At 50.9% G+C, this 27,843-nt stretch overlaps 3 protein-coding genes across 3 annotated transcripts; 2 read left to right on the top strand and 1 right to left on the bottom strand.

The window, feature by feature from the left end:
• Positions 1–321: 321 nt before the first annotated feature.
• On the top strand, positions 322–5,617 carry JMJD6b (histone lysine demethylase JMJD6b; the record flags this gene model as incomplete). The annotated part of the gene is made up of 8 exons (XM_018781918.1): positions 322–429; positions 1,008–1,732; positions 1,938–2,044; positions 2,882–2,971; positions 3,351–3,711; positions 3,828–4,069; positions 4,371–4,553; positions 5,154–5,617. The coding sequence occupies 8 exons, from the start codon at positions 322–324 to the stop codon at positions 5,555–5,557; spliced, it is 2,220 nt and encodes a 739-aa protein (XP_018637735.1). The 3' UTR covers positions 5,558–5,617.
• A 1,242-nt stretch (positions 5,618–6,859) lies between these two features.
• TGME49_283900 (ATPase, AAA family protein) lies at positions 6,860–18,622 on the top strand (the record flags this gene model as incomplete). Its single annotated transcript, XM_018781919.1, has 18 exons — positions 6,860–6,889; positions 7,277–8,765; positions 9,224–9,246; positions 9,348–9,536; positions 9,711–10,031; positions 11,537–11,675; positions 12,418–12,484; positions 12,952–13,025; positions 13,501–13,583; positions 13,830–14,170; positions 14,672–14,841; positions 14,963–15,056; positions 15,173–15,287; positions 16,123–16,164; positions 16,771–16,811; positions 17,355–17,589; positions 17,961–18,245; positions 18,566–18,622. 18 exons carry the CDS (start codon positions 6,860–6,862, stop codon positions 18,620–18,622), a joined length of 3,795 nt encoding a protein of 1,264 aa, XP_018637734.1.
• Positions 18,623–20,519: 1,897 nt separating this feature from the next.
• TGME49_284010 (5'-3' exonuclease, N-terminal resolvase family domain-containing protein) lies at positions 20,520–27,124 on the bottom strand (the record flags this gene model as incomplete). The annotated part of the gene is made up of 6 exons (XM_018781920.1): positions 20,520–20,894; positions 21,621–21,751; positions 21,910–22,159; positions 22,950–23,350; positions 23,939–24,107; positions 24,971–27,124. The coding sequence occupies 6 exons, from the start codon at positions 27,122–27,124 to the stop codon at positions 20,520–20,522; spliced, it is 3,480 nt and encodes a 1,159-aa protein (XP_018637733.1).
• Between the last annotated feature and the right edge of the window lie 719 nt (positions 27,125–27,843).

Genomic DNA, 27,843 nt, shown 5'->3' with positions numbered 1-27,843 from the left:
CCCGTCACCTCGAAACTGGAAACTCACGTTTGTTTGCGAAACTCGATGTCATTTTGATCTTGTTTATGCGCACAGATCTGAAGAAAAAATTCATGCCGCAAGCGGATTCTCTTATGGAGTCAGACCGCATGCATGTGTATGCACGCGGATAAGTTGTTGCATGCACCGCATTGTCGCGTTTGTTTCGGCCGCTCTTCCTGATTCCGTTTCTCTGGGCGTTATCCTTCCTCTTCATTCCTCCACTGGCTTCTCCGACGGAACTTTTCTTCTTCTGTCTGCAGTCTTTTTCGCTTTTTCTTTTTTTGCGTCCATGCGTGGAGGATGGAAGTCGACGAAAGACAACAGACGCGGGTCGCTTTTGATCCAGGAAGAAAAAAGAACCTGAAAAAGAAGAAGCCTCGACTCCTCTTGACAAAGCATCCTTTCGGCGTAAGTTATATGTCTGTGTGTTTTTCTTCCGATCACCATCGATGCCTGTCGACTCCCGACTTCAGAAGGAGAGACTGCCTTCTTTCACCTCCCAGGACCACAGTTGTTTTTCTCCCTGCCTTCACACCCTTCTTGCGTCATCTCCTGTGTGATTCTTCAGCTCGTCCAGAGTTTCTCCCTTTCTTCGTCTCTGTCGCTCTTCTCATTTCTTTTGTGCAACTTGTTCGCCTCTCCAGTCTGATACGGTTTTGTTCATCCTCTTTCTCCTTCCCGCTCCGTTTCCTTTACTCTTTAACTCTCTCTCTCTCTTCAAACGGAGGAGTGTGTGTCGTTGCTTGATTTCTGTGCTTGACTTCTGATCCATCCGTATACAAGAGTTCTCTACCTTTTTCGTATTTTTAGGTCTCCTTTTCTGTGACGACCTTGTTGCCGCCGTACCCTCGTATCTTCTGCACTTTCTTTCTTTTCCTTTTTACAAGTCTTTTCCTGTTCTTTTTCTCCTTGCTTAACCTGTGCTTGGCCGTTTGCGTCATTATTCTTTCTGCGTTGCCTCCGTTTCCCCTGACCTTCCACTGCAGTTGCTGCCTTCAGGTAACGCGCTCTTTGTCTCTTCTGGCGGCTCGACGGTGGTGGATCGCTCGGCGTCGCTCGGGAGTTTCGCGGCTCTGGACGACGCAGCGTTCCTCGCTTTCCTCTCGACTCTCGCCGAATTCGTTCCGCTCTCTGCTCTTCTCTCGCTCTCCTGCGCCTCCAAGTTCCTTCTCGCTGCTCTCCTCGACGAAGAGCTGTGGCAGTCTCTCGTTCTCTCGCAACAGCAACGGCGAGTGGGCCGGGAAGAGAGTGGAGCGAGAGGTCTCGGAGCGAGAGAACACGGTGAACAAGGGACGAGGAAGAATGGAGAGACTCTCCTAGGGACAGCGGATCCTCTTCTCCTCTCTCACTCTGCTTCTCCTTCTGCTCCCTCTCCTCCTTCTCTCTCTTCTTCTTTCTCGGCTTGTTCGGAGGAAGCCGAGACGCCGACAAAGGACGAGACGTCTGAGTCGACTGACTTCACCTGGCGCGGCAGTTGGAAGAAAACCTACCTGTTCGCAGAACGAGAGAGACTCACGCGCCAAAGGACAGCCCGCGCGCCTTCGTCCTCTTCTTCTTCGGCTTGCTCAACGCAGGAAGAGCGCTCGGCAGACACCTGCCTAGACACCGCAGGCGATTCTGTCGACAGGCAGTCTCTCCCGGTTCTCCGCGGAGTCTGTTCTGATACTTTTTACCAACGATGGCTTTGCGCGACTGTCGATATTAGCAGCTTGTAAGTTTTTCACTTTCCGACACAAAAATGTTTCCTTTCTCGACAGACTGTGCCTCTTCTTGACGTCAACGCGGCAACGACGAACTCTCTGCTCTGGGCAGGCAGCCTGTAGAAGAAGCGGCACATCCGTTGCTCTGTCTTCCATCTCCTGCCTCTCCTTGCATCTGGCGTTCTTGACTGTGGGGCCTCTCGGCTCTCTCTTCAGGTTCTTCCGCCACTACGACAACCTCGAGAGAGTCTCTGCCTCGGCATTGAGCGTCGACGCGTTCGTTGAGCTCTATGAAAAACCGAACAAGCCGGTCGTCATCACAGGTCCGTCCACTCCTCAACTCAAAACTGGAGCCTCAAGACGGTGTAGACAGTGCAGACTCAACTGTGGCCGTCGGTGCATCTAAGCGGATAGTCGGCTGAATACGTCGAACGCGAACTTCCAGACTGAACATCGCTGTCATTTGAACCAAACCTTCTTTCTTTTGCCATATGCGCAAATTCGGGTGGAACTTTTTGTGACGTTGCCTTCCCGCGTTCGTTCGCTGCTTCCTCCTGGAAGAACAGCGAAACCGTTCTCGAGCTGAGCACAAAGCTTCCATCTAAAGGAATGTTTCTCTCCTGCCCAGTGCCTTTCTCTCAAGTGGATACGACTCCGCTGCGGTGTCGCTTGCTGCATCGAACAGCCGGAGCTAAATCCAGGACTTCTTCTGCTTCTCGGCTGGTCGCACATGCGCCGACGACTCACACATTCACATACGAGTGCATGCATGCAGCTGTGTCGGCATACACTCAAGAAGAGTCATATGTATCTACGTACCCTGGTATACTCCCCTTTACGCGTCCGGAAGCAGGGACATGTTCCACTTGTTGAAAGCTTTATACCTGCTCATATATTTATACTCTTCCCTGAGCACCCTCAGACGGCCAGTTGCCAGTACACCTATCTTCACATACTAGTGCATGCATCTATCTGAGTACATCCACATACAGATGTATATATGTATACATGTATACATGTATATATGTATATATGTATATATGTATATGCGTAGTCACCTCCTGCTCAGGGGTCCAGATGTCTACAGGGACAGATGTGTACTGTTTCTATGTTTTTACTTTTTTCGTCCACATGCATTTTTCTGTTCTATTTGTTTGTAGATCTGGTGCCCAAGTGGGCCGCCTTCGGGAAGTGGAATGGAGAGTACTTTCGCCGCCATTTTGGCAGCGTGCGTTTCAACGCCGGGGCTGGTGAGGCTGTGAACGCGTTTCGTCTTTGGAAGGAATAAACCACTGTGCTTTGTGTGTCTCGAATCTCAATAATATCAGACCTCCGTTCTCCGTTGTCGCAGCTTGCGGTAGAACCAGGTTTTCTGGGAGGCCTTCCGTCCACTGCGGCACTCTTGGTTCTCGCCGTTATGTCCTTCGTCCGTCTTCTTTCTTGGCTGACCTCCTGCCCTTTTGTTTTCCTGCTTTTCCGTGGATCTCCCTGTCTCGCTTTTAACGACTTTTTCCGCTCGGATTTCCCCCCACAACTGCGCATGCTTCCGCCCCTGTTGACGATTCTCTGACTCTTGCGTTTTTTGCGTCGATTTCTCTGTCGCCTGCTGCCTGCTGTTGCGCTCAACAGCCTCCAACATACAGCTCAAGACCTTCTACCAGTACGCGGACTCCAACTTTGACGAAGCGCCTCTCTTCATCTTTGATCCGCGCTTTGCTGAATCGACTCGAGAGGCTCTCTCGTCTTCATCAGCGTTGTCGTCACCTTCTTCTTCTTCTCCTGTGAACGTTCCTCCGGCTTCGCGGGAGATAGGGGAACAAGGCGACTGTCGGCGAGAGACGACGGGAGCACAAGCGTCGGCGGAAGAAAGGCGTCATCACGAACTCGGTGACAGAGTGTGCTCGCTGGCCGAGGACTACGAAGTCCCTCCGTACTTTTCAGACTCTCGCGACCTCTTTGCGTGTCTTGGAGAACGCAGACCCAATTTCAGGTGCGTTGCCTTCCTTTTCTCTTCTTTTTCTTCTTCTCTTGCTCTCGTTTTTCTGTTCCTGACTATCTTTCGCCAACTCTTCCTCGCCTTTCCTCTCCGCGCTCTCCGCTGTGCAGGTGGTTGCTCGTGGGGAACTGCCGCTCCGGATCGAAATGGCATGTTGATCCGAACCAGACGAGTGCCTGGAACGCCGTGGTGAGAGGCGCCAAACGGTGGATTCTTTTGCCTCCGACTGTCTGTCCGCCTGGCGTCTTTCCCTCGCACGACGGCGGCGAAGTGACGCAGCCCACCGCCCTCGTCGAGTGGCTCATGAACTACTATTTCGACGCACTGCATGCGCCAGGATACCCGTACACCGGTAGGCGAGCAAGCGGCAGAAGCGAAAAGAAAGGAAAAGAAGACCGAGCAATCGAGGAGAGCGCGAGGGAACTCGCGCCACAGAAAGACGGAGTGGAAAGGACGAGGAAGGACCTGCGCAGCGAAGGACGCGAACTCGAGAGGACCGAGAACGCGACATGTGACGGGAAGGGAGGAGAAGTGAGGACGTAAAAACAGTGGAGAGAAAAAGCAGATTCGTTTGTGGGGGTTTCAAGGTTCTAGGCGCTTCGTTTCCGAGTCGCCTCACATCTTCTTAAAACGGGATTTATGTTTCTTGTCAGGAGGCATTGCCCCCCTCGAGGGCTCTGTTCGCGAGGGAGAGCTCATTTTCGTTCCTCAAGGATGGTGGCACTGCGTGCTCAATGAGGAAGATGACACGATTGCCGTCACCCAGAACTTCGTCTCGCCTGTTATCCTCCAAAATGTTCGATCTTTTCTCCACTACAAAAAAGACCAAATCTCCGGTAACTTCACACTCCTCACTCCCTATTGGCTTATTTATTTACTTTTTTATTTATGTACTTGATCATTTGTTTGCTCGTTTGTTTATCTACTTACTCACCTGTTTCCTTATTTATTGGCATGCTCACTTATTTCTCTATTTAATTACTCATTCGGCTTGCCGAGTTATCTGTTTTTTACATGTAGTTGCCTTCGCTTCGTATCTCTGTCTCTTTATTTTCACCTTTCTCCCGATGCATTTGTCCCCAGAACTCTCTATATCACGGGGTGGACATCAAGCTGTGGCAACGCCCTCGGCGGAGTCGATGCCCCCCAGCTACAGAGCTCTGTATTTGCGTCTGCGTTTTTCGCTCTTTTCGACCGTTTACGCGAAACTCCGACCGCTGCGGAGGCCCGTGTGTTTTTGCAAAAGGCGGAACGCCGTCGGGAGGTTTTTTATGCTGTAGATGTCGCCTTAAATCCGCCTTGGGGAGCTGACGGCTTTGCCTCCGACACCGGGAGTGCTTTCTTTCTTTCTTTCTTCCTTTTCTTTCTCCAGACTTTGGGAAAGGCGTCTCTCTCCTCGACGAGGACGCTTCGTTTTTCTGCGTCGCTGCTTTCAGGCCTCTGTGCTCAGGGAAGACACGAGACGTTCGCGAGTGAGTTCGACGCCGCGGTCGGAGCTTCTTACCCGGAGCTGCTGCCTCTCGTCTCTTCGCCTCCCCCTCCATGTCCCTCTTCTTCTCCTTCCTCTCCTTCGCCTGTGAGTCGGACGGCGCTGAGGAGAAGTCGTCCAAAGGAGACTTGCGGAGAGGAGCAGAAAGGCGTCGAGAGGGGAGGGGGGCAACGCGGAGAGCCACAGGACACAAGCGAACAGACAGACGGCGAAGGCAGAGAAGGAACAAAGAGGAACCAAGAGCCACAGGACTCAGGAAGCTTCTGGGAGAGGCTGAAGAAGAGACGGAGACCGGTGGTTCTACGTCGACATGCCGACGGGGAGACACCGACAAGCCAGGCAGTGGCCTAGGCGAAAGAAACCGATCTTCTCTGGGGTCCTACGCCCCCTAAGAAGACATCCAATGCCGGACTCGACTGTCCACCGGATTTGTTTGTTTCATTGCTGGATTTTTGCTCTGTTTTTTCTCAACTTTCTCCCCTTGTGTCGTTGGGTCGAAGCTCTCCGGAAAGCACAGGGGAAGCCAAAACAGTTGAAAGAAAAACTGCAAACGGCTTTGGAAAGAAAACCGATAAACATTTAGACAAAACGACGTTTCCTAGCTTTCTCTAAAGAGGTGCGTGTGTCCAGTCTACGTCGACGTCTCCAAAAGCAAAGATTGCTTCGAGTTGGAGATGTCGACTTCCGGCAGACTTTCGCTTCCCCCACGACCAGGGACAGACGAGAAAAAGACATCGCCAATCGAAGCTGGTCTCCGTAGAGACACTCCACAAGATACTCCTTGTGTTGACCACAGGGGGACTAAAACAGGAGATCGAGTTTTTTGCCTGGACGTTTTCGAGTTGCGACAGAACAGGCGCTTAGAGGGGAGGCCATCAAAGCGAGTTTCGCGGGAGAGCAGCACAGTTTCCATGCAGAAGCAGGTTGTTCTATGCTACGCTGGATGAGGCAAAAAGCCTTGTTCGTGACGAAAGTCTGGCGTTGCAGCGAACTGTCTCCTTTGATCGTCTACTCCCCATCACAGCAAATGGCTTCTGCGTTCTTCAGACAGGTCCTTTTCTGAAACCTAGACACCTCGACTTTTGCAGTGTGACATGCGTTGAGCTCCAGTTGTCTTGTGACTCGAAAAAGCCTTGTTCTCCAAAAACGCTTCCACGATTCGTTGACTTCCTTGCACATTCAACAGACTCATAGAGAGCGGGAGCTCCACACAGACCTGCCTGCATACCCCTACAGCTGCGTACACAGTTGCTGAGATGTAAGTCCATGCTGAAGTCTCTTGCGAAATCAATCTCTGTTAACGAGTACTCAGATCCAAATGTGTGCGTAGTTTTTGGGATGCAAAGGCAGATTTCGTCTACCTTTGAGACATAAATGTATGCTAATGCATATTGAGATCCAAATGCATATTTATGCGTATTGAGGTAGAATTTGGAGAGAGTGGCGAGCTCGGCTCTCGTGCAGATGCGTGTTTCCAAGCTAACGCGAGGTACCCTCATGCACACATGTAACTTTTCATGCGAGAAGACGAAGAGCGGATGCGCGAACTACGAGCAGACCGAAGGAGTTTTCACTAATGGTTCGTGGAAGCAGGAAACATGATTCGGAACATGATTCGGACGGCTGGCTGGGCTCTTGAGGTCTGCGTTCAAGATGGTTTACGGTTTAACTTCTCTGGGACATGTGTGCCCCCGTGGGCTGCTGTAAAGTTTCCACGCATATATTCTCTGTTCTGTGGAGAGAAATACTGCTGGCGCAAGACCTTTTTTCGCGTAGACTTGTGTGAAAACTGCGTCGTTTTCCTGCCCCGTCGAGAGGGTCTCTTCCGCTTCGCGCGTCCCTGCGGATCCCCTTCAGACTACTCGCCTGTCCGTTTCCTCGACGCTGTGTGCGATTTGTCTCGCGTAAATTCACGCATTTTTCGTGGAAAAAGAGCAACGGAGCTCTCTCTGTGCCAAGTCTCCGACCTCTCCGGTCGCAGACTCTTTTCCTGCAAGGAGGGCGCCTGCATGCAGTCGCGCTCGGTTCAGCGACTCGCTCTCCGCCGATTCCGGATTTCCGACATGTCAGTCTGCGATTCGAGACTTTCTCTCCCTCCTCGCCGGCTCTTCATCTGCAGAGACCGCCTGTGCCTCGTTGGCGCCAGACAAAAGGCAGAGAAATCCGAACTCCCGCGACAGAAATGCGCGAAAGAACCCAAGCTGCCAGGTGTGGCAGCCGCCCCGGGTGCACACAGGCACCGAACAGATCCGCGTCGCGAGCGTCACCGTCAGCGGCGAAGCAAAGCAGAAAACTGAGAAGCGAAGTCGAGCAAAGAGAAGCGAGAGAGGAGCAATTCAAGGAAACGCAGAGGAGATTCGTCTAAACGGGGAACTAAACCTGTTTCTGCGGCGAGAAGGACATGCTCGGATGCGGTGTCCACGCCGCGTGCATGCACCCTCCCCGAGAAAAAAAAAACCCTCCTCTTCCTCGTTGCAAGACAGATTCCGGAGAAAACGAATCGGAGAGAAGAGCGTCGCTTGTGACAAGACCATTGAATGCTTGCTTCGTCGCTTTCCTTCTTCTCTGCTGCATGATGGCACAGAAGCGAGTGGACAAGGCGGAGATGATTCCAAGGTCCAACGCGTGAGGACTCGTAACCTCCTCACCTTTTACATCCGCCTTTTCGACAAAGCAGAGGCCTTCTTTCTCTCACTCTTCTTCGGCCTCCGCTCTATCCTCATTTTGTGTCCTCTTGACAAGCTTCATCCAGCCTCTCGCACTCTCCCCTTTTCTTCTTTATCTTTTTCTTTTTCTTTTCTCACCATGCCGCCCCCGACGCGTCGTCGAGCGCAGATCTCTTCGGAGGCCGCAGAGTCTCCTCTGCCTGCCCGCGGGTCGAGGCGCCTCGCTGAGAAGCTCGCGTCTTCTTCTCCCCGTTCTTCTTCTTCTTTTGCGCCTCCTGTGTCTGTGTCTGAGAGCTCTCCGTTGCGTCGGAGTCCCCGGAAGAAGCGCGCCACCGAAGGCACTCCGCGGCGGCCTGGAGCTGGCGGGAGGACGTCTTTGCGAGGCGATTTGCTAAGCGAAGATGATGCGTCTTCTTCTTTCTCCGAGGACAGCTCTGAAGAGGAGACCAGCAGCGACAGCGCGGATGACCTTTCGTCAGATTCAGAGAGCGACGGCACACGAGCCCAGAAGCGCAGACGTGGAGGAGCCGCCAACGCGACGTCTGCCTCGCGCAGAAGCAAACAGACGTCTTCTTCTTCCTCTTCGTCTTCTTCGCAGAAGCGAGGGAAGCAGGCGCAGCCGGCTTCTCTGCAAGACGAAGACGACGGGTGGCTGGAATGCGAACGAGAGCCAGAGGAACTCGTCTGCGAAGCGCCGATTCTCGGCGGAGAGAAGACTCGGAAATTCTTCAGGAAGATCGTCATCACAGAAAGGCACAAAACCGACAAAGTGGTGGACGGGAGGAAAACAGAGATCAAGGTTCTGCAGTACGTCGAAGTCGCCGTCGCGGACAGAGACCGAGAGGCAGGACGCGACGGGAGAGACGAACAGGCAGAGTTCCGAAACAGAACAGGTACGAGAAAGACGACGGCTTTCCAGTTTGTTTGGTGTATAGCGTTTGAGTATTTGTGAATCCTTCTGTCTCTGTGTGTGTCTTGCGGGGAACGGCATTGGAACTTTTCGACTTAGAGACCGACTTCTGTGTGTGTTGCCGCTGCGTCGACCGATCTCTCATCCTTCAAAAGGTCTTTGTTCGACAACGCTCGCCTTTCCTGCTACTTTTTGCTGTGGTTCTGGTCTGTTTTCTGTTTTCGTTCCTCTCCGAACGCAGCTCAACTGACACCGCAACGCTGTCTGATCTGAGTGCTGCCTTGGGTCGCTGCGTGCCTCCTTCTGTCTCCTGCTTCCACGGGTCTTTTTGTGTCTCCTTTTGTCTCCTTTTATCTCCTCGAAGCTTCGAGTCATTTGTCGAGAGCTCCTTCGCTTTCAGGTGTGCTCTCAAGCGTTCTTTCTCTGCGTCTTGTCTTGCAGCGCAAGTGATGGCGATCTTCCAGGTACGGAGAGAAGGCGGCTGCACTCTGCAAGGGACTCAGCGTTTCGCTTTGGCGCGTTTCGCAGCCTTTCTTCTGCAGTTGTCTGCTTTTTTTCTCAACAGGATTCGCCAGTGCGCGAGAAGAAGAAGAACGGCAGAGGCCGAGGCAGACAAGACGCAGAGAAGCTCATGGTGGAGCTGCGGTGGCTGTACGACCGCGAAGACATCGAAAACCACTGCTGGTGGATGAACGTCACCGTCAGCGACGCAGACCTGCCGCAGGAGAGCTGGGAGCTCGCAGATTCCGACAAAGTAGGCAAGCGGGAGAGAGAGATGTGGAGCAAGAGCAGAAAGAGAGAGAGCGCGAAAGAGAAAGGCAAGGGGAGAAGCGGAGGACAGAGGAGAGAGAAGAGAGGAGAGAGGAGATAGCAGAGGAGAGAAGAGGAGCGAGAGCATAATCGATGCGGATTTGTGCGTTTTTTGCAGTGTGAAATTCTCCCCGCGGATTTGATTGACGAAGCAGTAGTGGCGCACTACGACCGGGACTCCTTCAGCGCCTTCTTTGAGGCCGAAGAAGAGAAGGAGAAGAAGGCGGAAGAACGAAAACGCGAGAAGAAGGAGGACCCAAAGAGCGACAGAAGAGAGAAGCGAGAGAGGCGAGGCGGGGAGGAAAAGCAGGAGGCTGTGTCTGCGGAGACCGAGGAGGAAGAAGCTGTCGAATCTGTCATTCTTGTTACCCACTTCTTCTGCACAAAGACAAGCGCCATTCTGCCTCTTTCGACGATGGATCCAGACTCCTTCTTCCAGGTACACACGAAAAGCAGGGTGTCTCTCTTCTTTCTCTCGCAAGCGGTCACCGGAAACTCTTCGCAACTGCAGCGACAGTTCTACCCATCTGTCTCTATTTAGACCTATCGATCTACGTAGAGCTATCTCTATTTATCTATGTATATTTGCATATACCTACATGTGCCACTATGTATCTACATATGCATATATATATATATATATGTCCATATATATGTCTATATATATGTCCATATATATGTCTATATATATGTCTATATATATGTCCATATATATGTCCATATATATGTCCATATATATATCCATATATATGTCTATATATATGTCTGTATATATATATATATATGTCCATATATATGTCCATATATATGTCCATATATATGTCTATATATATGTCTGTATATATATATATATATATACATATATATATGTCTATATATATGTCCATATATATGTCCATATATATGTCTATATATATGTCTGTATATATATATATATATATATGTCCATATATATGTCTATATATATGTCTATATATATGTCCATATATATGTCCATATATATATCCATATATATGTCCATATATATGTCCATATATATGTCCATATATATGTCTATATATATGTCTGTATATATATATATATATATATATGTCCATATATATGTCCATATATATGTCCATATATATGTCTATATATATGTCTGTATATATATATATATATATATATATATATATGTCCATATATATGTCCATATATATGTCCATATATATGTCCATATATATGTCTATATATATGTCTGTATATATATATATATATATATATATATATATATGTCCATATATATGTCCATATATATGTCCATATATATGTCTATATATATGTCTATATATATGTCTGTATATATATATATATATATATGTCTATATATATGTCTGTATATATATATATATATATATATATGTCCATATATATGTCCATATATATGTCCATATATATGTCCATATATATGTCTATATATATGTCTATATACATGTCTGTATATATATATATATATATATGTCCATATATATGTCCATATATATGTCCATATATATGTCTATATATATGTCTGTATATATATATATATATATGTATGTATTGACGTGAATTTCAGTCTATCTATATGTCTGTATGTAACTCTACATGTTCATCTACATGTCTCTAGGTCCAGACGTGCATATCGAGATCTATCTATCTTTCTTTATGTATTCGCCGAGATGTCTGTTTCTCTGATGGCATCTGCATCTGGCGGAGTGTGTGTGTCGACTGTTGATCGTGAGTTTTTGTCGACGAAAACCTGCTTTTCCTTTCGCGTCTCGTCGCTCTGGAGCGCCCACTCGTCTGCACACCGGAGGGGCGTCGCGACGTTCGGTGGCTTCATGCCGAGCCGCGAGACGCGCGGGGAGAGAGAGAAGACGACATCCGTCGAAACGCCTGTTTGGCTCCGAGTGCTCTCTCCTGCAGAAACTGCTTCGGTGTAGCTGCTTCTATCTGCGATTCTACGACGCCTCTCACCAAGGCGGCAGCAGGAGCGAGGCCCCCCGCGCTTCACTCACTTCTGCTGGAGAGCAAGAGCAGAGCGGCAAAGAAGACACTCCGCATCGTAAGCCTTCGACGCGTGGAGGATGCGGAAGATGCGCATACGTTTGACAGAGGTCGGCACTCTGCTTCACAAAAGAAAAACAATGCGACGCACCACCCGCTCGCGCAAAAAGGGCAGGTTGGAAGCCGAGACCCATAGGACTCGTCGTCACATTCTGAACTCCAGTGAACGTCCAAGAGAAAAAGAATATGCAGAGAGGATTTAGACTCAGAGCTCACCGATCGAACGCCATGTGTACGCGGAAAAAAGACTCATATATGGACGTCCAGAGAGGTTTCGAACGACGTTCAGAAAAGAAAACGTAAATCAAGGAAACAACGATCTGCGAGATCTCCCCCGAAACAAAAAACTCACATCATCTCTGACTTCAGCGGTGCACTCCCTGCCTCCTCTACGCTGTTTTTTTTACGGACGTCGGCTTCACAGGACGAGCAAACGGCCTCCTCTATGCTCTGTAGCACCTTGTCTCTCTACATTTTTTGATGCATTTGGACGAAAAGGAGTTTTGCGTTCTTGCATGATTTTGGAGCATCTGGCCAATCTGCGTTTCGAGAGACTGAGAAAGGAGTGAGAGACTTCCGGCTGCCTCGTTGGCGCCTGGAACCTCTGCGAAGCCTGTCCCTGGGGTCGCGAACTCGCGGACCAAGGCGCATGCACACTCGCACGCAAATAAGAGTAATACACGCTGCATGCACTCCCTGCATGCACTCCCTGCATGCACTCCCTGCCTGCGCGCCTTCAGATCAACTGGTCCAGCGCGCTGTTCGCCGCCTGCAGCTCGACAACATTCCTGACACTCTTCCTTGCAGGTACGAGAACTCTTCTCTGAACGCGTTTTTGTCATTCGACTTCTCAGCTTGCTGGAGCGAAACATGCCAGGAAGGGAGACTTCTCTCGCCTCTCGAGAGAACCACGGTGCGCTTCGGCGCTCTCCTGCCTAACAGAAGAAATCCGGGAGAGAACTCGGACCCGACTGCCCAGTTGGCTTCTCCGTCTACAGAAAGAGGCCGCTGCCTTTTTCTTCACCGGTCGCGAGCAGAGAAAACTCTCCGGACGGGAGAGCTTTGTCGGAAGGCCCCCCTGAAACTGTTGTCTCCGCCTGTGGTTCGTCGTGGTTCTTCTCTCGTGAGTTCTCTGTGTCGCATCGTTCTGTCTCTCTCGTCTGCGAAAACAACTGTGTGGAGAGGCTCACTCACGTGCATGCAACACCCCGTGGAACAACGCATGCAGCGGCGATGCCTGCAAAAGCGTCTTTTCGTTTCGTTCGGCTTTTCAGAACGAAGGAATGCCTGCAGGTGCGTCAGTTCATTCGGAGCAGCGTCCTCCAGTCTGGGAACGGCGAGGTTCTCTGTAAGCCTTCTCTTCTTTCTCTTCCTTTAGTCTTCCCTTTCTCTCTGTTCTTTCTGTTCTCTCGCTTTTGTTTCCGTTTCGTCTCTCTTCTTTCCACTGTTCCCCCTCTTGTTTTGCGTTTGCTTCTGTCTCCCTTTTCTTCGCTTCTCTGTCTTCGTCCCCAGCCGTTTTCCTCTCTCGGATTTCCAGCTGTGCATCATTTGCGCGTTCTTTTCCCCGCCTCTGTCTCTGGACCGCGCCGAGCGTCGTCCTGCCTGTTCGTTACTGCCGATGTTTTCGCCTCTCGAAGTTTCCGATTCTTGTTGTTTTTCTGTCCGTCTTCTCGTCCTTTTCTCTTTTTTCCGTTTCTCTCCAGCTTGTTCTCTTTCTACGCCTCGGCTTCCCCCGGGAGCCAGCTCCGCTTGACTCTTTTGCCTTTTCCAGCTTTTCGTAGGCTGCCAACTCCGTTTGCTTTCCGGCTGTTTGGCGCATGCAGACGTGAGCGGCTTGCCCGGCACAGGGAAGACGGCGACTGTGCAGACGGTGGTCCGTGGGCTCCAAGACGAAGTCGAGCAAGGCGTAAGTTGAAATGGAAAACAAAGGAAGGAAGACGTTCCCCACAGAGAGAAGAACGCGACCAGAGCCGTGACCTGGACACCCTACCGACCGGGAAAAGTGCAGCGCGGACCATCTTCTGGCGCCCTGTTCAGGAGCTCGTAGTTTTTGATATCTCCGACTTTGTTTGTCGCTTATCCACGTCTCTTTTCATTTTTTGTGGAACTGCATGCGGCGCGAAACTCGGGTGTTCTGACTCTGCGGCTTCAGATTCTGCCGCCGTTCGACGTAGTTGATGTGAACGCAATGCGGCTGCCGCATCCAGACTTTCTTTTCTCGGTCTTGCACCGTCGCTTCTTCGGGACTAAGGCAAAGAGCACTCAGCAGGCTTTCGCTGCGCTGGACCGCTACTTTACTTCTTCTCGCGTTCGAGGGGAGAAGGCGAGAGGCCGGGGCCGAGACGGCGAAGCAAGCAGTGGAGAAGACAGAGAAGACGGAGAAGAAGAGAACTACTTCACCTACTGCGACAGCAAGGGAAGGAGACGCGGCGCAAGCTCTCAAGGCGATTGGGCGAATCGCATTGTGCGCCGAGGCAGAGACAGGAGACCCTGGTACGCGAAAAAAAGGAAGAAGTTACTTCAAGAAAAACCGTACTTTTCACACACGACGAAGAAGGAGGTCCTCACATCTGACCCCCTTCCTTGGCTGCCAGCGAAGGTAGCTGCTGCGCCATCTGCTTCTGCATCTGCCTGGATCTGTGTCTGTAGATGTAGCCATGCGTCTACCTTTTCAACGCTTGTCGATACGGCGCTGGGCTTAGAGATCGACCTTCACGGCCTGCTTTATCTGTCGGGAAAGACATCCATCTCCATCTGTAACTCTCCATCCACATGCGTCTGGTCCTCTTCATATGTGTGCATCCATATCTGTTCACATATCTTTCTCCACGGCTATCTCTGTGCCTCTATTCATCTGCCTCTTCTTATATACATATACATGTCTATATATATATATATATATATATATATATGTCCCCGCGTCTCTCTGTCTTGCTTGCTCGCCCTGCGCGTCGACCTGCTTGTGCCTCTCCGCGACTTCCTTTGCTGCCTCAGTCTGTTGATTGTCGACGAAGTGGACTGCCTTCTGACGCAGAAGCAGCGCGTCTTGTACACTCTCTTCGACTGGCCGACGCAGCGAACTGCGCGGCTCATCGTTGTCGGCATCGCCAATACGATCGACCTCCCGGATCGCTTTCTCTCTTCGCGATGCGCGTCCAGAGTCGGTGAGTCTGAAGAACGCCGGAGGGACGACGAATTGTCGCGCATCCCGGCTTCGACGGAAGGCGAGGAAGAAACCGCAAGCGACAGAGACGACACACAGATTTGCCTTTTTCTCTTGTGCAGGTTTCGGACGTCTGACATTCAATCCGTACACCAGAGAGCAGATCGAAGAAATTCTCCTCGCCCGGCTCCAAGAATGCAAATACCTTTTCAACGAGTAAGAACACCGAGCTCATCCTTCGCTGCTTCTTCTTCTTTCTTCCTTCTTTCCTCTTGCGGCTGCGAGACTCGCTCCTTGGTTCGCTTCTCTGGTTTGTTTCTTTTTTTTGTCAGAGCGGCCATCAAAGTCTGCGCCAGAAAAGTTGCGAACTTTTTTGGAGACCTGCGCAGGGCGCTGCAGGTGCTGCGACGCGCTCTGGAAATGCGACAGGCTGAAGGCGTCATTTGCGTACGCAGGGTCTCACTTTCGTTGTGCCCACTCCTCCACTTTTCGGTTTGAATGCGTTTTGATTTTACACTTTTCATCATCTTCCTTCAGGGCTACACTGGCGAAGCATCTCTTTATCTCTACAGATATACGCATCTGATATTTATCCGTCGATTTGCCTCTCTCTGTCTCTCTATTTCTTCCTCTACCTCTCTACCTCTCTCTAGATCTACCTAGCTATCAATCAATATCACTCTGTATACCTCTATCTACATATATATATATATATATATGTATATATATTATATATCTATATCTGTAGCCTGTGTATCTGCATATTCCTGTCCATCTAAGCCATTATATGCATATATCTCAATATCTACATCTGTAGATTCTTATCTATGTATCTGCGCCTGTAGTCGTTTTTAGGATGGGCGCTCTTGCTTCTCTCGTTTGTTCCTTGTGTCGATGTTCTCTCTCTCCGTCGCCTGTCTGTCAAAAAAACTCCGGAATTCGGGTGGCGCGTTTCCTATGGAGTGACGAAAGATGTCAGAAATCGAAAGGATCCGCCTCGTACCCTCTTGCCTGCACACGGAATGCATGCGCCTTGAATGACGCGGCTATCGAACATCACTGTTCTGTAGATGCGCGGAACTGGATTTGTTTTACCTTCTCGCGGCACTGGAGAAGCCGGCCAGTAAGAGGGATGCACAGGCGAGGAAATCGTGGTCTGCCTTTGCCTCCGGCTGCGGTCCTTCTTTCTTTGTCTCGCTCTGTCGTTTCCAGTTTCCTTCGTTATTTTTCTCCGGGCCTCTTTGCCGATGTTTTTTTCTCGACGCGTCTGTGCGTCGTGCAGCCGGCTGACATTGCCAAGGCAGCCAACGACCTCTTCGACTCGGTACGGAGGAAGAGAGAAGAGAAAGAGGAAGGCGAAAAGAACGGCAGGGCACAAAGAAAGAGAGGGAGAAAGAAAGAGAAAGAGAAAACAGAGACAGAGAAACCGAGGAGAGAGATGCACATCGAACGAGACCATACATACAATATATGACGCTATGTAGGTCGACACAGATAAGACGTCTACATCAGGTTAGGCCTACACAAATGCACGTCTGTAGAAAAAAATACATTATATATATAGAAGGGAGAGCACTACAAACGAGACAGAAGGGAAAGCAGGAGGTGAGAAGGCGAAAGACGAAAGAGGACTCAGACGGATGAGGAGCGGCAAACCAGGTGGAAAGAGAAACTGCGAGTTCTTGCGACTTGAGCCTTTCGACGCATACGTTCTTCTCGCTCTCGTTCATATGTGACCGCTTCTCGTCTCGCCCATTCTTTTTCTCTGATTCTCGTCTCTCTCTTCGTTTCCGCGGTGGTCTCGCCTGGCATTGCGAACCTGATTCTTGTCGAGTCTACCTTCTTTGTTTCCCCTCTTTTTCCTCCCTTTCCACACTTCACTGTGTCCGGTCTTTGTACATTTTCGTCCTTCTTTCTCCCTTCTCTTCAGCCAATCAAGGACGCCATCACCGCACTGCCATGGGGCTTGAAGTAAGCGCGGAGTTCCTGAGCAGCGTTGGTTGCTCTTTTTTCACTTCTCTCATTCGCTGCTTTCCCCCTGCGAACCGTTTTCTCCTCTTCCCGAAATACCCTGCTGCAACGCTTGCCTCTCCACTTTTCTTGATTCTCGGTTTCTTCTCGCTTTTCCGCTCTTCTCGTTCTTCCCCGTCTCGCTTCTCGGTCTCCGTCTGTCCATCTTCGCTGTTGACCTCTGACTCTGACTCTCTCTCCATCTCTTTCTCCGTTTCATCCTTTTTTCTCTCTCTCTCCCTTTTTCTTCTTTCGTCTGTCTTTTTCTCTCCTCGTGCGTCTCTCGACCCTTCGCCTCTTGCTGCACTGTCTCCCCTTCCTATCAGTCTCTCCTGTCTACCTTTTTCTTTTCTCCTCTCTCTCTCTCTTCTCGCTTTCTGTGTGTTTCTCTTTCCTCATCGAATCTCCGTCCCCCCTCCCGTTCTGGACGTTCCTCACCTTCCCTCAAGCCTTCCGTTTCACTTTTTCTTTCGCGGTCGCTGCCTCTCGTGTGCGTCTTGTCAGACTCTTGCTGTTTTCGCTCCTTCAAGCCCAGCGCGTGGACGGCGGCGGCGTCTCTCTTCTCCAGCTCCGCGACCGCTTCCAGGGCATCTTGATGTCCTGGCAGTCGGGTGCTTGCAAGACAGATGCCGAGGGCAAAGGCGCCGGCGAAGAGGCAGAAGGCGACGGTCCTCTCCGCGCGTCTCTCGCCTCGACCCAGAGCGTGACCTACGACGAACTCAAGACCATGGTCGACGTAGTAAGGAAACGGCCAGAGAGAAGAAAAACAAACAGAAAAAACAGGAAAACAAGAGAGTTCCACTTCACCACAAAACGTTGAAAATATCGTTTTTCCCGACACCCCCAAAGCTCTTCTTCCGCTCTCTCTTGTGACTGTCGCTTCTCCCGTGACTGCCGTTCCTTCCTTCTCACTTCTCCACCCTTCACACCTCTGCTCTCGGGATCTTCTCCTTTATTTCCATCCTCTCTTCTCTCCCGTCTTCTCGTCTTTCTTCTCTTTCCTTCTCTCGCGTCTTCTCTTTTTTCTTTTCATCCTCTCTTCTCTCCCCTCCTTTTTTCTTTCGTCTCTGGCTTCTCATCCTTGCGTCTTTGCTTTGCTGCACGCTTCAGCTTGTCCAGCTGAACGTCGTCCGCCTCGGCTTCTACCTGCCGCGTGTGGAGGCGCCTTCCGGCTCTGCGGCGGACTGTCTTCCGGAAGAGACAGCGCTTCCGAGTCTGCAGAGGAGCTCGCGACCTGGCGAAGGAGGTCGGTCGCAGACTACCTCTCCACAGAAGAGAAGAAACGCATCGGCTGCCTATGCTTCGCTCGGCCTCTCTCAAGGATTTGGCCCTCTGCGCGTCGACCCAGTCGTCGACGAACTCGGCGGAGATATGCAAGTCGCCATTGCAGTCCCCGTAAGTCGGACAACGCGGGTGGCGTCACCTCTCTCTTTTCACCTCGTTTGCTTTGTCTTTTCTTCTTCTCTACACTGCCTTTGCCTCTGGTCTTCCTTCTGTCGTCCGTTGTTCGCTTCTGTGCCTTCTCGTTCCCTGTTCTTCTTTGTCGTCTCGCTTCTCTCCGTTCCTCGCCTCGTGCCTCTTTCTGCCTGTCTTGGCTTTCCACCTTTCGTCCGGCTGCTGCTCGCGTTCTTCACGATTTCTCGTCTCTCCCGCGTCGTCCTTCTCAGCGTCGCTGCCCGCGTTTCCACCGCTCACCGTTGCTTCTTTTTCTTCAGCTCGAGGACGTCAGCAGCGCGTTTATGGCAGACCCCGATTTTCGTTCTCTCCTCTGAAAACTCGCTCCCGGTTCCCGGTCTCCACAGTTTTTCTCTTTGGAAAAGGAACTTCGGCGACCTGCAAGTCGCGAGAAGATCCCTCCTCTCGACGGAGTCGTTAAGCGTTCCCCGACTGCATGCAAGGCTCTTTTCATGCAACATGTCTCTTTTTTCGAAAGGGAAACTGGAGCAGCAGACGATGCACAAACTGCCTGTGTGGAGACCGACGCCAGCGACTACATGCTTCTGAGAGGAAGGCAGGCTCACTCTTTCCTCTCTTCCAGTCTACCGATACGCCTGTCTGCCTCGGCCTATCTCTCGACAGAAAGCTCCCTCGTTGTCTCGCTAGTTCTGTATCCGTCTGTACTACCTCTCCAGCTCTCTCTGAACATCTGAACAGATGCACGCGTATATATATATATATATATCTATATCTATATATATGTATCGACCGTTCTTGCGTGTCTGTGGCGCATGCAGTCCCGGGAAGACATGTCGAATTTTGAGGACGTTGTTTTCGGCAGATCTCTGTGTTTGTGGGTCTGGGCCGATGCGGACTTCTTGACAGTTGGAAGAAACCGAGAAATACCTTCGCTTTGTCTCGACGAACGCCCTCGGCTGCCTCACTCCCGTGGAAAAGAAGTGAATACGAGGGGCATCTGCGTCGCTCGAGTGTGAGCGATGAAACAGGGCGACTTTCAGTTTGTAAAAAGTTTTGTAGGTTCCAAAAAACGGTGTCGAATTCTGAGAAAGTATTACGCTCATAACTTTTATAAAGTACCAGTGATAACCGCAGTCCATCTATTACACCTCGAGCACAACCGCTGTGGAGCAACTTCAGCGTCGAAGGATGAAGCCCAGCGCTTGCAGCTGTCTTCAGCAGTCCACTAAGGTCGTCACTCAACGGCTGGAGAAAAGAATTTCTCTCTAAAAAACTGCTGAGAACTCTGTTTCCTCAGAGATTCCAGACGCGGGACTTCGGCGTCACTAGACACATTTTTCTCTTTTTCTGACGACATCTTCGCCTTTCTCGTCTTCGTCTCTCCCAAAGGCACTCGCCGGCGAAAGAAGAGAAAGAAGAATCTCTGCTCTTCGCGTTCCAAAGAGAGACAGAGAGAACAAGAAAGAGAGGGGCAGAGCACACGCATAGGAGAGCGAACCAGGACGCGAGATATGCAGGGAAAGGGGAAAGAAAAGCAGGCCAGGGCATGCCAAAAGCGGAGAGGGTATGGTGACAGCGCACCCACGGCCAGGAAGAGAGACAAACGCAGACATGACAAAAAATGGGTCTTCCGCATGCCTCGTTCAGTTCAAGTTCGTGAAGAAAAAGGCGCCAAAGCTCAAAAAGTCAGTCAAGTTTTGACAATGACGCAAACCAGATCTTTCTCTCGAACGCACAGACATCTTGTCAACACAAATATATACATATATATATATATATATACAAATAAATAAATACATAAATATATATATATATATATTTTTCAGATGTAGACTTGCATGCACGTGCGAAGGTGCATGGTTGCTTAGGACTGCGTGGAGGCCATTGATTCTTTCACAGTTTTTGCCTGTTGCCAGATGAATCTGGCTTCGCGTCGCGATGGGCGCTGTGGGCCGCGAGGGCCATCGCGAGAAACGGAGGATCGTGGAAGTCGAAAAAAACAAAGAGACGGCGTTTTTTTTGTGCCACTGACGAAAACGCACCTCTTTTTCGAGGAAGAACAGGGATGGATAAAACGATTCAAAGAGCAACGCATCTTCCCCTCTTCTGCTTGTCCTCTTTTTGTATCCCCTTGAGGCCTTTCTGCGTCTCCAACAAGTTCCTCCTTTTTTTTCTTGGTTCAGAGTTCCCTTCCTTTTCTTTCTGGCTGATGTGCTCCAGTGGCCTCTCTGTTCGCTGTTCTCTTAAAGAAATTCAAGTCGGTGCGGGGTCGCGAGGTTTCCTTCTGAAGAAAGGCAAGCCTGTGGACGAGAAACTCCCTGCAGGCCGCTGGCTCTTCCCGCTCTCGCTCTGCTCGTGGATTGTTTTTGTGTGTTGACGAAACGCATGCGTGAGCGGAAACTTCGCTGCACGCAGAGAAGGCGCTGCGCGGCGCGAGCAGAGAGGCGCCGAGGCAGTCTTCTTCTTCACCTCGAAACGGGAGAGGCAAATGTCGGAGAGAGACTCGACTTCGTAGTTCAGAGAAATCAAATGCTGGTTCCGTTCAAAGAGCGGCAAAAAGGTACTCAGATGCTTCACTTGACTGGGTTTCAGCAAACGTCGAAGCGCAGCGCCGTCCTGCAAAAGCTCCTGAAAAGAGAAACAACATCGGCGACCATCGCGCTTTCAAAGGACCTCCCTCGCCTTGCTTTGCAACTCACAAGCATGCACAAACATGTGATACTTCTCAGCGTGGTAATTCGTATACATGCATGCAAACAGACATAGAGGCTTGCACACCTAGGAAAGAAAACAGTGAGAAAAAGAAACTAGGGGAGACATCCAGACGAAAACAAGTACGGACATGCGAAACTCCGGAAGAAAAAGAAAACATGGAAATGGCATGCACCCGCACAAAGCAGTCGACATGCATGAGCGTGGACAGGTCGCAAATAAATCGAGGGGGTCACAGACCCCCATGCACACATCCATGGACGGTGGAAAAAAGCGACCGCAAAAGTCGGTACATTTTCGCGTCCAGGAATAGATATAAAAACATGCACAAATACATATATATATATAAGTCATATACAAATATATATACAATATATATATATATATATACAAATAATACATATATATATATATACATACAAATAATGTATATATATATATATATATATATATATATAATTTTGTCGTGTGTTTCTCATTCTGTCGCGTCGCCTTTTTCTCTTGCAGTTGGTAGGCCGACAGAACTCGTCAGAGTCTGTTGGGCTCACCGTCCCCTTCCGTGGAGTCTTTGACTCAGAGACGTAGCTGTCTGGCGTTTTCGGGGAGGTCTGTGACGGATGTTGCGAGACTTTCGCGACTTACGTTCACATTTCCTCCTGCAGCCGATACGATCTTCTGGGCGGTGACGGGACCAATGCTCGGGCATCCTTCGATGCCGTCGACGCTGTCTCCGGTCAGAGCGAGGTAGTCTCGAATTTGATGCGCTGCGACTCCTGAGGAACAGTGGGGAGAAACGTTGCTCGCTTCAGCACGACTGTCTAGCGGTTCCTGGTTGCCTCGCGCAGCTTCACAAGAGAAAACGCGACTCCAGCTAGACTCGAAGAGAGAAGAGATGCGACGCATTACTGCTGAACACTGTTTCAAAACTCACCGTATTCCATCTTGACCCATGCGTCATCGATGAGCTGCATTTTTCTGTGGAGTTGCATGATGCGGATTTTTGGGTGCTTCGGACAACTCGTCTCGGCCGCTGTCTCCTGTCTCTCGACTCGCTCTTCCCCTGCATGCACCCTTCCTCCTTTCTCGTCTTCTTCTCGCCGCATGCAGTTCGCGTTCTCCCCCGAGGTGGAGAGAACAGGCGAGGAGACAGCTGTGGGTTCCATGTAGTTGTGCTGAAGTACCTGAAAGAGGAGAGACAACAGACGCAGGCGCCGGAGCGCACAGGCGGAGATCCTCCACTGTGCGCAATCTCTTCGACGCAGCGAGCGTCCCGAGACAGAAGACCAAGGACGAGGCAGACCCCCGGACAGAAGACACGAGAACTCCACGCAAAACGCGTTATTGGGGACAGAGACGAGCCGCCGAAAAGAACAATGAGAAGCTGAACCACAGAAAAAGGCGCAAGGAAGTCGAGAAGGAAATCGGAGGAGGAAGGAGACTGAAGAACATGAGGAGCAGTCCGGCCTCTGCCAGCGACACTGTCGGAGTCTTTGAAAGGAAAAAGGAGAAGAAGAGAGGATAGAGAAACATGCGAAAACAGGACGGAGCAGCATCTTCGACGATAGGGGTGACAGAAATCACGGGGAGAGAGAACCACGGACAGCGAGAGGGGAGAAGAAACGACGAAAGGAGACGAGAAACGCTTGAGAAAGACGCAAGAAGCGAAGCAGCAGAAGGCAAAGATGCCTACGCCGCGACTGAAGAGACTTCGAACTCGAGACGAACAGAAAGGCAGCGAGAGAGCGAAAACGCAGACGAAGAGAAGGAGATCGAAGACAGAGAGCCGTACGAGATCGACGACGGAGAGGGGGAGACTGAACGGAGGAGGGATACGCGACGAAAGAGAGAGAAAAGCGAGACGGCGGAGAGAGGCAGAGCCACAAGCGATGCGTCAAAGGTACAGGAGACATGGAAACAACACAGGACATAGAAGAGAGAGATAATATAGAGGGGACCAAAGAGACAACACACCTGAAGAAGGTCTTTGTCTGCTGTGGCAACTACGATTTCGTCAAAAACAATATCTGCGTCAGTCGGAGACCCCCAGAAGCTCCGGTCGTCTTTCTGTCTGACGCCTCGTGACGTGCGTTCCGAGGAAAGGTCCTTTGACTTCGACTGCATGCACAGGGCACTAAGCCTTGATTCCCCTTCCTCTGCTTGGTCTCCTCTCTGTCCGTCTCGCGCCTTGTTTCTTTTTCCTGAAGACTTTTCACTCCGCTTGCACTCGACCTTCTCTTTCTCCGTCCCCACTCCTCGCTGGGCTGCGAGCGCCTTCTTCTCCGCAGCCTCCCGAGAGACGCGACATGCGCGATTCACGAGAGTGGCGATGACGTCGTCCGCCTCCACTCCCGCCTCAGACAACGTTCCAATTTCTAAACAAAAAACACCGCATACAAAAGCTCTTAATCATGTACACATACACCTATGCATATTCTACATGTTTGTATGCATGTATGTATGTATAAGCATACGTATGTGTAGAAATGAGACGTAAATCCGCAGAGACGAAAGTCAATCCTCATACGTCCGTAAGCTTGCTTGTTAATATATGAACGAATGCATGCGAATGAGACCAATTATGTCTGTGTAGATCTGTATTGTATCTCTCTGTACGTATATCTCTGTGTATTTCGACTACCTCTCCAAATCTAATAAACAGATCCCTGTCGCGCTTTCTCTTTCTCTCTGTGTACATGCAGATATTTCTATGTAACAGATTTTATTTATCTGTATCTATATCTATCAGGCTACCTCTGTACACTGTTGCCATGCTGATCTATGAGTGGAACGATGCAGATTTGTCTCTCATGTGAAGTGATGCGTATTGAGGTAGGAAGCCTGCCAGTATGTAGCAATTCTCTGCCGAGTCTAGAATGCAGTCAAGCCGCCCACTCAAGGGGACACAACACTCAGGACTCCCGGCGACAAGAGAGAGACAGGACGCGGGGATCTAAGCCTACGCATGCGTTCGCAGAGCCGGAGAATGACGGCGAATTGATTTATCAAGCTGGCGGGAGTCTCCGATCGGTGACCTTTGTAGCCGTCGAAAATTGCCTTGCGAGACTCGCGACTCTCTGGGCCGTCAAACACCACGACCAAGTGCGAGGGATGCAGGAGCGCGCGCCGAATCTGCATCCCGAAGAAAAATCAAAAACAGATACGAGGCGACAAGAGACAGCTGAGAGAGAGAGCGAGAAAGGACAGGAACAACCGCGAGGAAGAGACCGGAAAAACAGATTCGCCAACGCAGGTCCCATTTCAGGGCACCGTCGGCGTCTCGAAAGACTTTGAAGGAAATGGAGAAGAAAACGAATGGTCGAGGAGACAACAGGTGGAGACAGGACCGACAACAGGAAAAAGATTAGAAACAAATACGAAAGAGAAAGGGTGGAGGACAGGTCTATGGTGGAAGGCACTAGTCTGTTTTGGAGGCAGAGAGAAAAGGACGAACCTTTTCCCCCTTTTCTCTCTCGAGGGTCTCTCGTTCGTGATATCTACAGCTTCTGAGGCTTCGTACAAAAGATGAGAAGAGCCAACCAATCAGAGTCAGAAAACGCCCGTTCTCTGCCTCAGAAAACCACAGAAAATCTCTTTCCATCCCTGTATATCCGTTCTTCTTCTCCCTCCTCTGTTCCGTCCTCACGTACCTGCCAACCTGTTTATGTTCTTCTCTCGCCAGTCTATCTCCCTGTCTCTCGTTCTCCCTTGTCTCTCCCTTAATCTGATATTCTGCTCGCATATGTCTCTCTGTCTCTTCTTCTCCCCTCCGTTTTTCTCCCTTATCCTGCCCTATTTGCCTCTCGCTTCTTCTAACTCGTTTTCTCTCGCACGTCGTCCCTCATTCCCTCGCTTTTCTCTCCTTGATTCTCTCTCTGTTCTTCCATCACTTCTCTCTGTCTCTCCGTCTCCCCCTGTCGGTCTCTTCTTCGCTCCTCTCTCTCTCTCTCTTTGTTGTCCTCTTCGCTCGAGGCTCGCTGTCTCCTTGGGCTCACCGCGGCGAGAGAGCGAAAGAAACCGATGATCGCTTGAACAGGGAAGCCGCCTCCATCGAGGACTTCAGGCATCCCAAAGTGTGAGCGAAAGACAACGCAGGTCCCGTCGATTACTGCGAGAGTTTTCTTCTTTTCTCCTTCTTCTCGCTGTCTCGCGGTGCCCGGCCTGATCTTCTTTGTCTTTGCCTGTCGGCTCTTCTCTTTCTCCTCCCCGACTCCGGAGCTCTGGACAGCTTCCTTCTCTTTCCGCGTCTCCGGAGTCGTGACTCCGGAACGAAGAACGACGCCTGCGCCTCGCGTTCTGTCTCCGTCTGCCATTCTTCCTGAGGACGAGAAGGCGACGCGAGGAGAAACCACGGACCCTCTATCGAGTTCATCTTCAAGCGCAGAAACGGTCTCCCGTTCCTCACTCGTCTCCCCAAACGCTGCATGTGCGTCCTCTTTCGCCACCAAAAACGCCTGCTGCTTCTCCTCGACGCGGTTCGCATGGGATGTCGCTCTCAACCGACGTTTCCGCTCTCCCTTCGAGTTCGCCTCCTCCTCTACGCTCTTTGCTCTCTCCGTCCGCGAAGAAACGTTTTTCTTCGTCTCTGCGGGACCTTCCAGCCTCACGAAAGAAGAGGAAGAAGACGAAGAGGAGGAAGTAGAGGAGGAGGAGGGTGGAGAGAAAGATGAAGAGGAGACTAGAGAAGTAGAGGAGGACGAGGGTCGTAGGGGGGAGACGAGAAGAGCAGAGCAACATTCAGGAGACAGGAATGAATCGAAGGGGAAGGCATATGGAGAAGAGACAAGCCTCCCGTTCTCCTCGCAAGACGCCTGCGCGGCGAGACGAGCGCCTGTTTGTGTTTGTCGCTCTTTCGCTCGCGCCTGCGGCTTGGGGTCCCGACAGGGCAAAGAAACAGCAGAGGCGAGAGACGCGGCCGAGGCCGCAGCAGTCGGAGAGCCAGCAGAACGCGACGCGACCAGGGGACCCCAAGCTCGCGGAGAGAGGGAAAGAGCAGACAGGAAAGACAAAGACGACCCAGAGGAAAACAGGGCACAAGGACTCGAAAGAGAGAGAGAAATCGAAGAAGGACGACCGAGAGAAGGAAGCGAAGAAGGCAGAGGAAAAGAAGGCGAGAAGGAAGAGGACAGACGCAAGGAAGGCTGTCTGGAGTTTGCCCACTCGTCTGTGGCTTGCAGCGAGCGTTCACCGCTACGTCGTTTCGCTCTCACTGAAGTCCGAGCTATCCCCGGAAGCCGACCATGTCGAGAGACAGAGAGAGAAGAGACAAGTTTTCGCCTGCTCTCAGGCGACGCACAAGAACGACAGCGACGCGCCTCGCTTTCTTTCGAAAAGACGCACACAGACTGCGAACTCCACGACGGAGCGGCTTCTGGGGAACAGACAGAACATGACAAACGAGGAGACGATGAACAACGAGGAGAAGGAGAAATAGAAGAACGCGAGGAGGAGTGACAGAGGCTGTGGTGCGGAGAATAGCGGCGAGGCGTTGAGTCAGAAGAGAGGGGAGAAGAGGCTGAGGGATTTTCTTGCGTTGACAAGAAAACGTTGCGCAGAAGCTTTCTCGTCTGGTAGCAACCCAGTACTTGTTTCCTGGCCTCTCCGCTCTGGAGAGGAGGCAGAGCGTCTCCCTGAGACAGCAGCGGAGAGAAGCGAGAGAGCAGACATGCAGTTGAAGAGGGTGAGACCGGTTCGGAGCGCCAGAAAGCGACTGTCACAGGCTTCGATTCAGTTCGTGGAAGCGACGCTCCTCGCCGTTCTCTCACGCGCCTCAGAAGGCGCCTCCCGAATCCCAGAGACATCTTGGCTTCTCGTGGACTCGCGCGAGGCGCCAGAGTCGAGTTGTCTCCTCGAACGGATGCAGGCAGCGTTCCGCGGACTTCGCAGACCCAGGAGACAACGAGGCCTGGGCTCAGAGAGGAGACACCCGATGAAGCGAACAGAGACTGCACAGGAGACGCCAAAGAAGGGAGACAGAGGACGAGAGCAGAGACAGAAGCAGCGCAAACAGAAGAGAGCGACGCCGGAGAGAGAGAAGAGGGAGACGCAAGAGAAGGAGAGGAGGAAGAGGAAGAGCCGAGGAGGGAAGCAGAGGCAGAAAAGAGAAGAAACTGAACGAGGAGTGAGAGGAGTCGAAGCAGTTGCCTCATCTGAGATTTTTTTTCAAGACACTACTAACACAACGCTTTACGTCTGCGAAAGTGTGGACAGTTACTTCTGTTCGAGAAATCGCAGTTCAGAAAGTTGACAGAACTTCATTCGCATTCAGGCCTTTCCTTTTCCACCGGACTTTTCGCAGAAGGACGCGCGGCTCGTCTTTCTTCAAGTCTGCTCCTCTGACGCTCTTCAAAAAGACATCATCTTCCTGTCCCAGCATTTCACTCGCTTATACAGTTCGAGGTCGACGAGAACCACGGGCGTTTCTGTGAGAAGAAGAAAGATGCGAGTCTGCAGATTTCCTCTCCTCCAGAAGACTCACTTCTGCATATCGATGGATTCGTTTTCATGAATGCCAACGTTATTGCTTCGGATTACAGATCGACCGATTTCCAGCGACCTACACATGCATAGTTTTTAGGAAGAAGTCGGCGGCCTTCTCAACGAGCGGATCTCCCTACGTTTTACGGAGAGAAAAAAGACTTCCACCACCTTGGAGAGAGAAGGCTCTTTTTTCCGGTGCTCGGAAACGACCCAGGAGACGAGACACGGCCGGTGAGGACAGAGCACACTGAGCAGCGGGAAGGCGCAGAGAACCAATGACTGAAGAGAAGGGAGAAGAGGCAAAAGCCTCCGAGAGAGACAGAAACAGAGGAGAAGACAAAAGGGAGGAGAAAGAGGGAGAGAAAGACAGACACCCGCCAAGAGAGAA

The sequence above is a fragment of the Toxoplasma gondii genome, chromosome V, assembly GCF_000006565.2.
Source record: "Toxoplasma gondii ME49 chromosome V, whole genome shotgun sequence".
Lineage (NCBI taxonomy): Eukaryota > Apicomplexa > Conoidasida > Eucoccidiorida > Sarcocystidae > Toxoplasma > Toxoplasma gondii.
Note: the sequence above shows the minus strand (reverse complement) of the source record. Positions and strands in the feature narration are given on the sequence as shown.